Source organism: Vidua chalybeata, chromosome 27 (assembly GCF_026979565.1).
Source record: "Vidua chalybeata isolate OUT-0048 chromosome 27, bVidCha1 merged haplotype, whole genome shotgun sequence".
Lineage (NCBI taxonomy): Eukaryota > Metazoa > Chordata > Aves > Passeriformes > Viduidae > Vidua > Vidua chalybeata.
This window is the reverse complement of record NC_071556.1, coordinates 5,446,593-5,455,865: the sequence shown is the minus strand read 5'-3', so window position 1 is coordinate 5,455,865 and position 9,273 is coordinate 5,446,593. Positions and strand designations below refer to the sequence as shown.

General features: G+C 66.6%; 1 protein-coding gene across 2 annotated transcripts; it reads left to right on the top strand.

Annotated features, from left to right (window-relative positions):
• Nucleotides 1-788: 788 nt before the first annotated feature.
• On the top strand, nucleotides 789-8,391 carry BABAM1 (BRISC and BRCA1 A complex member 1). Of its 2 annotated transcripts, XM_053966129.1 has the most exons (9): nucleotides 789-880; nucleotides 1,710-2,147; nucleotides 3,077-3,135; nucleotides 3,619-3,739; nucleotides 4,783-4,861; nucleotides 5,135-5,159; nucleotides 5,827-5,956; nucleotides 6,889-6,975; nucleotides 8,001-8,391. In XM_053966129.1, exons 2-9 carry the CDS (start codon nucleotides 1,797-1,799, stop codon nucleotides 8,199-8,201), a joined length of 1,053 nt encoding a protein of 350 aa, XP_053822104.1. In that variant the 5' UTR covers nucleotides 789-880; nucleotides 1,710-1,796; the 3' UTR covers nucleotides 8,202-8,391. The 2 variants fall into 2 exon arrangements, with proteins under 2 accessions (XP_053822104.1, XP_053822105.1); XM_053966130.1 differs by lacking the exon at nucleotides 789-880 and having other exon boundaries at nucleotides 1,135-2,147.
• Nucleotides 8,392-9,273: the final 882 nt, after the last annotated feature.

Below are 9,273 nucleotides of genomic sequence, written 5' to 3'. Positions count from 1 at the left end.
GGGCCCTTTCGGGGTGCTCTGCCCCCCCCAAACCCCCCCAAACACCCCAAAACTCCCCCCGAGCCCCCCAGGCCCCCCAAGCCCCCGCCCTCCCCGGTGCCGGGCGCTCCCACCTGCACCCCACAGAGCATCCCCGCCGTGGCACGGGGACCCCCGAACGCCTTTGGGGCGTCCCGGGGAATCTGGGGGGGCTGGGAGGGCTCCGGGGTGCTGGGAGAAGTGGGGGGGGGCGCCGGTTTTTGGGGTGCTGAGGGGGTATTTGGGGTGCGGGTCTTGGGGTTGGAGCAGGGGGATTTGGGGTGTGGGAGGCGGTTCTGGGGTGGGGGGCGCACGGGGATTTGGGGCGCACGTGGATGTTTGGGGTGCAGGTGGATATTTTGGGGGGCGCACGTGGACATTTGGGGTGCGGGAGGCAGTTCTGGGGGGGGGGGGAGCACGTGGATATTTGGGGCAGAACAAAAACGAGTGTTTGGGGCGCAGAGGGAGGCGCACATGGATCTTTGGGGTGCAGGAAGCAGTTCCGGGGGGGCTCAAACCGCAGCGCGGTTTTGGGGGGCATTTGTGGGGCGGGGGGCGGTGTCCGGATGGACTACAACTCCCAGCAGCCACCGCGCGGCGCCACTTCCGGCAGGAAGGGGCGGGCCCAGATTGGCGGCGAGCGGGGGGCTCGGGGGGTTCAGGGGGGTCCTGGGGGGGCTGAGGGGGCGAACACGAACGGGAGGGGATGTGGGGAAGGGGGCGCGTGAGGGGGCGGGGGCGCGGGGAGGCGTTCGAGGCTCGGGGGTCCCCCCCGTGGTGACGGCGGGGCACCCGAGGGACTACAGGTCCCAGCAGCCTCCGCGCGGCGCCACTTCCGGCGGGGCCAGAGCGGCGGCGAGCGGTGAGCGCGGGGGGCTCGGGGGGATTTTGGGGGTTCGGGGGCGTTTTTGGGGGGGCTCAGGGGGCGAACAGGAGCGGGGGAGAGGTAGGGAAGCGAGGGCGGGAAGAGATGGGGGCGTGGGGAGGGGGAAATGGGGCGGGGGAGGGGCGTGGGACGGGGGGGGGGCGTGGGAAAGGGGGCCCGAGAAATTGGGGTGCGTGGGGAGGGGTACAAGCAGTGGGGGACCCCCAGAGCCCGCGGAGCCCCCCCCTGCCCCTCGTGCCGCCCGTCGGCGGAGCCCCTCCCCCGGCAGCGGGGTCCCCCCTGAGCCCCCCGGGTTTGGGGTCCCAGCCCCGCAGCACCCCCCAGTTTTGGGGTCCCAGGCAGAGAGAACCCCCGAACCCGCTGATTTGGGGTCCCAGGCACAGGGAACCCCCCAATTTTTGGGGTCCCAGGCATACAGGACCCCCTGACCCGCTGATTTTGGGGGTCCCAGCCCCAGAGCATGCCCCGGTTTGGGGGTCCCAGGTACAGAGAATCCCCCGGTTTTGGGGTCCCAGGCACACGAGCACCCCCGAACCCGCTGGTTTTGGGGTCCCAGGTAGACAGGACCCCCTGACCCGCTGGTTTTGGGGTCCCAGCCCCCAGAGCACTCCCCGGTTTGGGGGTCCCAGGTACAGAGAATCCCCCGGTTTTGGGGTCCCAGGCATACAGGACCCCCTGACCCGCTGATTTGGGGTCCCAGCCCCAGAGCATGCCCCGGTTTTGGGGTCCCAGGCACAGGGAACCACCCCAGTTTTGGGGTCCCAGGTAGACAGGACCCCCTGACCCGCTGGTTTTGGGGTCCCAGCCCCAGAGCACTCCCCGGTTTTGGGGTCCCAGCCCCAGAGCACGCCCCGGTTTTGGGGTCGCAGCCCCCCCGCGGCCCCGTTCCGGGATGGACACGCCGGAGCCGGGCAGCGCGGCCGAGGATGAGGAGGAGAAGGTTCCAGAAGTTCGGCCTCGCACCCGCTCTAACCCCGAGGGCGCCGAGGACCGAGCCCCGAGCGGCCCGGGCGGCGCGGCCGTGGGCAACCGCGGCGAGGCTGTGGGCAACCGCGGCGAGGCCGTGGGCAACCGTGGCGAGGCCGTGGGCAACCGCAGCGAGGGCGAGGGCGAGGCGGCGAGCGCCGGGCACAGCCCGCAGGGCGGCCCCGGGCAGCCTGGCACGGCCTGGCACGGCCCGGGCGGTGCCCAGCACGGAGAGGTGACCGTGAGAACCCCCCGGGTGAACTGCCCCGAGAAGGTGGTGAGAGACTGGGGGGGCTGGGGGGGGATTTGGGGGACTGGGAATGGACTGGAAGGGGACTGGGAGGGGATTGGAGGGGCTGGGGGGGATTGGGAGGGACTGGAGGGGAATTTGGGGGACTGGGAGGGACTTGGGGGGACTGGGAGGGGAATTTGGGGGATTGGGAGGGACTGGGAATGGACTGGAAGGGGACTGGGAGGGGATTTGGGGGGGAATGGGAATGGACTGGAAGGGGACTGGGAAGGGATTGGGGGGACTGGGAGGGACTGGGAGGGGATGGGAGGGCATTGGGGGGGGATTGCGGGGAATTTGGGGGACTGGGAGGGACTGGGAATGGACTGGAAGGGGACTGGGAGGGGATTGGGGGGGCTGGGGGGGATTGGGAGGGACTGGAGGGGAATTTGGGGGACTGGGAGGGACTTGGGGGGACTGGGAGGGGATTTGGGGGGGATTTGGGGGGCTGGGAGAGGATTGCGGGGAGTGGGGAGATTGGGAGGGACTGGGGGGGATGGGAGGGGAATTTGGGGGACTGGGGAGGGACTGGGAGGGGATTGGGGGGACTGGGGGGGATTGGGGGGAATTTGGGGGATTGAGCGGGGATTGGGGGGGACTGGGAGGGACTGGGGGGAACTGGGGGGGGAATTTGGGGGATTGGGGAGACTGGAGGGGAATTTGGGGGACTGGGAGGGGAATTTGGGGAGATACTGGAGAGGGGGAAAGGGAGATGCTGGGGGATACTGGGGGATTCTCCGGGGGGTGCAAGAGGGACCCTGGGGACACTCGGGGGTCTCTGGGGACACTCGGGGGTCTCTGGGGACACTTTGGGGTCTCTGGGGACACTCGGGGGTCTCTGGGGACACTCGGGGGGGTCTCTGGGGACACTTTGGGGTCTCTGGGGACACTCGGGGGTCTCAGCTGTGCCCCCCCAGATCATCTGCCTGGACCTGGCCGAGGAGATGGCAGTGCCCAAACTGGAGTCCTTCAACGGGTCAGAGACGGGACAGGGACAGGGATGGGGATGGGGACAGGGACAGGGATGGGGACAGGGACGGGGACAGGGATGGGGACAGGGATGGGGACAAGGGGGGGCTTTGGGGCCCCGAGCCCCAGCGCTGCTCTGTGCCCGTCCCTGCCCGTCTGTTTTTGGGGTCCCTGACCCGGTGCCCCTTGGTGCCAGGTGGGGATTTTGGGGTTTGTGGGGTGCCAGGTGTGTTTTGTGGGGTGCAGTTTCTGGGGTGCAGTTTCTGGGGTGTGTCTTTCGGGCGCGGTTTTTGGGGCATGGTTTTTGGGTTGCATTTTTGGGGTGCGATTTTTGGGTTGCAGTTGTTGGGGTGCGATTTTTGGGGCGCGGTTTTTGGGGTGCATTTTTGGGATGCGGTTTTTGGGGTGCAGTTTTTGGGGCGCGGTTTTTGGGGCGTGGTTTTTGGGGTGCATTTTTCGTGTGCATTTTTGGGGTGCCCCTGGCCCGCAGGAGCCGCAGCAATGCCCTGACCGTGGCACAGAAGATGATCGAGATGTTCGTCAGGACCAAACACAAAATCGACAAAAGCCACGAGTTCGCCCTGGTGGTGGTGAACAACGACGTCACCTGGGTGGGGACAGGGACGGGGACAGGGACGGGGATGGGGACAGGGACAGGGATGGGGATGGGGAGAGGGGACAGGGACAGGGATGGGGATGGGGAGAGGGATGGGGATGGAGACAGGGATGGGGATGGGGATGGGGAGAGGGGAGAGGGGAGAGGGGACAGGGATGGGGATGGGGATGGGGATGGGGATGGGGATGGGGAGAGGGGACAGGGACAGGGATGGGGACGGGGATGGGGATGGGGATGGGGATGGGGACAGGGGATGGGGACAGGGGATGGGGATGGGGATGGGGATGGGGAGAGGGGACAGGGATGGGGATGGGGATGGGGATGGGGATGGGGATGGGGACAGGGGATGGGGATGGGGATGGGGACAGGGATGGGGACAGGGACGGGGATGGGGATGGGGATGGGGATGGGGATGGGGATGGGGATGGGGACAGGGGATGGGGGAGAGGGGACAGGGACTGGGACAGGAGGGGATGGGGACAGGGATGGGGACAGGGAACTTGCAGAGGGGACAGGGACAAGGATGGGGACAGGGGTGGGGACAAGGAGGGACACGGGGATGGGCACAGGGGTGGGGACAAGGGACAGGGAGGGCACAGGGACAGGATGGGCACAGGGACAGGGACAGGGTGGGCACAGGGACAGGGAGGGCACAGGGACAGGGACAGGGTGGGCACAGGGACAGGGAGGGCACAGGGACAGGGACAGGGAGGGCACAGGGACAGGGAGGGCACAGGGACAGGGACAGGGTGGGCACAGGGACAGGGAGGGCACAGGGACAGGGACAGGGTGGGCACAGGGACAGGGAGGGCACAGGGACAGGGACAGGGTGGGCACAGGGACAGGGAGGGCACAGGGACAGGGACAGGGTGGGCACAGGGACAGGATGGGCACAGGGACAGGGACAGGGTGGGCACAGGGACAGGGAGGGCACAGGGACAGGGAGGGCACAGGGACAGGGACAGGGTGGGCACAGGGACAGGGTGGGCACAGGGACAGGGAGGGCACAGGGCCGGTGCCAGCCCGGTGCCCTCGCAGCTCTCGGGGTTCACGTCGGACCCACGCGAGGTTTGCAGCTGCCTCTACGACCTGGACACCGTCGTGTGCCAGTCCTTCAGTATCCTGCCGTGCCACCAGGGTGCCCTGGGTGCCACCGGGGTGCCCTGGGGTGGCATCGGGGTGTCCTGGGTGCCACCGGGTGTCCTGGGCGCCATTGGGGTGCCCTGGGTCCCTTGGGTGGCATCGGGGTGTTCTGGGTGCCAAGGTGGCCCTGGGGGTGGCCCTGGGGGTGGCACAGGGCTGGCATGGGGGTGGCACAGGTGCCAGGGTGGCCCTGGGGGTGGCACAGGGGTGGCACAGGTGCCAGGACCAGCCTTGACCCCGAGTTCAGATCTGGACGGGCTCTTCAACCTCATGTGAGCACCGGGGGGTTCCGGAACGTTCCGGGGGGTGGCTGGAGGGGTTGGAGGGTGCCAGGAGAGGGTGGCACCTGAGCCCTGTCCCCTGTCCCTGTGGGTGCCACTCTGACCCTGTGGTGCCACCCTGTCCCCGTCCCCATGGGTGCCACCCTGACCCCATCCCTGCCCTGTCCCTGTCTCCGTGGGTGCCACCCCATCCTTGTCCCTGTCCCCATGGGTGCCTCCCTGTCCATGTGGGTGCCACCCTGACCCCGTGGGTGCCACCTGTCCCTGTCCCCGTGCCCGTGGGTGCCACCTGTCCTTGTCCCCATGGGTGCCACCTGTCCCTGTGCCCGTGGGTGCCACCTGTCCCTGTGCCCATGGGTGCCACCTGTCCTTGTCCCCGTGGGTGCCACCTGTCCCTGTGCCCGTGGGTGCCACCTGTCCTTGTGCCCATGGGTGCCACCTGTCCCTGTCCCTGTGCCCGTGGGTGCCACCGGTGCCCGTGCCCGTGCCCATGGGTGCCACCTGTCCCTGTCCCTGTCCCCGTGCCCGTGGGTGCCACCCGTGCCCGTGCCCATTCCCATGGGTGCCACCGGTGCCCGTGCCCGTGCCCATGGGTGCCACCTGTCCCTGTCCCTGTCCCCGTGCCCATGGGTGCCACCCGTGCCCGTGCCCGTGCCAGCCAGCAGAAGATCGAGCTGCCGGTGACCGACAACGTCCAGACCATCCCCCCGCCCTTCGTGGTCAGAACCATCCTGGTGTTCGGGCGCCCGCGCTGCCAGCCCCACTTCTGTGGGGGCGAGCCCGTCAAGGTCCGGCCCCGCTCCCCTGTGCCAGCCCAGATCCCCCTGTGCCACCCTGACATCCCCCTGTGCCACCCCAAAACCTCCCTGTGCCACCCTGACATCCCCTGTGCCACCCTGACATCCCCCTGTGCCAGCCAAAACCCCCCTGTGCCACCCAAAATCCCCCTGTGCCACCCTGACATCCCCCTGTGCCACCCTGACATCCCCCTGTGCCACCCTGACATCCCCCTGTGCCACCCCAAAACCCCCCTGTGCCAGCCAAAATCCCCTGTGCCACCCCAAAACCCCCCTGTGCCACCCTGACATCCCCTGTGCCACCCTGACATCCCCTTTTCCCGCCCAAAATCCCTCATTTCCACCCCAAAATCCCCCATTTCCACCCCAATTCTCCTCCTTTTCTCCCCATTTCTCCCCATTCTCCCTTTTTCCCCCCAAATCCCCTTTTCCTGCCCCATTTCCCCCTCAATCCCCACAAACCACCCAAACCCCACCCCAAACCCCCCAAATCCCCCCCAGACCCCCCGAACCTCACCCTAAATCCCCCCAAACCCCGAGTTCAAACCCCCCCAAATCCCCCCCAAATCCCCCCAAACCCCCCAAACCTCACCCCAAACCCCCCAAACCTCACCCCAAACCCCCCAAACCCCCCAAACCTCACCCCAAACCCCCCAAATCTCACCCCAAACCCCCAAACCGCACCCCAAACCCCCCACACCTCACCCCAAACCCCCCACACCTCACCCCAAACCCCCCAAACCCCCCAAATCTCACCCCAAAAGCTTCAAATCTCACCCCAAACCCCCCAAACCCCCCAAATCTCACCCCAAAAGCCCCAAATCTCACTTCAAAAGCCCCAAATCTCACCCCAAACCCCCCAAACCTCACCCCAAACCCCCCACACCTCACCCCAAACCCCCCAAACCCCTTTTTTCCCCCAGAAGTTGCTGCAGTGCCCCTATTTCTTCTTCGACGTCGTTTACATCCACAACGGGCTGGACGAGAAGGAGGACGAGAGCAGCTGGAAGGTAAAAGGGACAAATCCCCCAAATCCCCCCAAATCCCCCCAAATCCTCTCTTTCCCCCCCAAATCCCCCCTTTTCCCCCCATTCCCCCCCCCAAATTTCCCCATTTTCCCCTCATTTCTCCCCCTTTTTCCTTTTTTTATTTTTTTTCCCCAAATCCCCCCTTTTTTGGGAATGGGGGGGGGGTTTGGGGGGAAATGGGAGGAAATTGGGGGAAAAAAGGGGGGTTTGGGGGAGGAAATGGGGCGGGTTGGGGTAAAAAAAGGGGGATTTGGGGTGGAAAATGCTGGGAAAAGGGGGAAATGGGAAGTGAGGGGGGAAAAGGGAGGATTTGGGGGGGGAATGGGAAATGGGGAGGGAACGGGGGGGGGCTTTGGGGGGAAATGGGGTGGGAATGGGGGGGTTTGGGGGGAAATGGGGGGATTTAGGGGAAAACGGGGTGGGAATGGGGAGATTTAGGGAAAATGGGGGGATTTAGGTGGAAATGGGGGATTTAGGTGGAAATGGGGAGATTTAGGTAGAAATGAGGGGGATTTAGGGGGAAATGGGGTGGGAATGGGGGGGTTTGGAGGGAAAATGGGGGGATTTAGGGGAAAATGGGGGGGATTTAGGGGGGGGGATTTAGGGAAAAATGGGGGGGATTTAGGTGGAAAGGAGGGATTTAGGGGGAAATGGGGGGGATTTAGGGGGAAATGGGGGGGAAATGGGGGATTTGGGGGGAAATGGGGGGGATTTAGGGGGAAATGGGGGGGAAATGGGATTTAGGTAGAAACGGGGGGGAGTTTGGGGGGAAATGGGGGGATTTAGGTGGAAAGGGGGGATTTAGTGGAAACAGGGTGGGATTGGGGATGGATCCAGGAGGCCACAGCAGCGTGGGGGCTCTGCAGCCACACGCGCACCAGGACGGGATTTTGGGGGGCACCTTTTGGGCGACAGGCTGGCACAGAAGGAGGGCGTTCCTCCGCACGGCGGGGAGGGGGGGCCGGGCCTGACCCCGCTGTGTCCCCTCGTGTGTCCCCCCCGGGCAGGACATGTTCGGGTTTTTCGGCAGCCTGGACACCAAAGGCACCAACTACAAGTACGAGGTGGCGCTGGCGGGGCCGGCGCTGGAGCTGCACAACTGCATGGCCAAGCTGCTGGCGCATCCCCTGCAGCGGCCCTGCCAGAGCCACGCGCACTACGGGCTGCTGGACGGCGGCGACAGCCCCGACAGCGAGGCCACCGTGTGAGGGGACGGCCCCGACAGCGAGGCCACCGTGTGAGGGGACAGCCCCGACACCGCGGCCACCGTGTGAGGGGACAGCCCCGACACCGCGGCCACCGTGTGAGGGGACAGCCCCGACACTGCGGCCACCGTGTGAGGGGACAGCCCAGCCCGCCGGGGCCGCGGCACGGGGAGCGCAAAGAGAATTTTCCGGATCCGCGGCGTCCCGGTGGTTTCTTGTGGGGTCGGTGATGGGGTTGGGGTCGTCTCTGCTGGCGCTGTGTCCCCTCCCGGCCATGGGGATCGAGGTGCATTGATGGCGCTGGTGGCACCGGGCGGTGCCAGTTTGGGGACACTGGGTGGCACCGGGCGGTGCCGGTTTGGGGACACTGGGTGGCACTGGTGGCACTGGGCAGTGCCAGTTTGGGGACAATGGGTGGCACCGGGCGGTGCCGGTTTGGGGACATTGGTGGCACTGGTGGCACTGGGCAGTGCCGGTTTGGGGACACTGGTGGCACTGGTGGCACTGGGCAGTGCCAGTTTGGGGACACTGGTGGCACTGGGCAGTGCCGGTTTGGGGACACTGGTGGCACTGGTGGCACAGGTGGCGCTGGTGGCACCGGGCGGTGCCGGTTGTGGCCACAGGGGGGCGCTGAGTGTGTTGGCTCTGCGTGTGACGTCATCCGCACTGATGGGCGTCACCCCAACCCGTCCCCAATCCCAAACCCCCAATCCCAAATCTTCCATCCCCATTCCCAATCCCAAATCCCTCATTCCCATTCCCCATTCCCAGTCCCACAGCGCCCAACCCTCCCAGCGCAGTCAGGGGGTCCCGGGGCTGACCCCAATCCCCGTGGGTGCTGACCCCCGTCCCGCTGGGTGCCACCCTTGTCCCCGTGTCCCCCCCAGCCTGTGGCCGCTGCCCGGGGCCGAGTGGCACCGGGGTGTCCCCGTCCTGCACCGCGCCACGAGCGGCCTGGGGACACCCCCGGGCCACCCTCAGCACCCCGGGGTGACACCGGGCACCTCAAGGTGACACCGGGCACCCCAAGGTCACACTGAGTGCCCCAAGGTGACAAAGGGCACCCCAGGGTGAC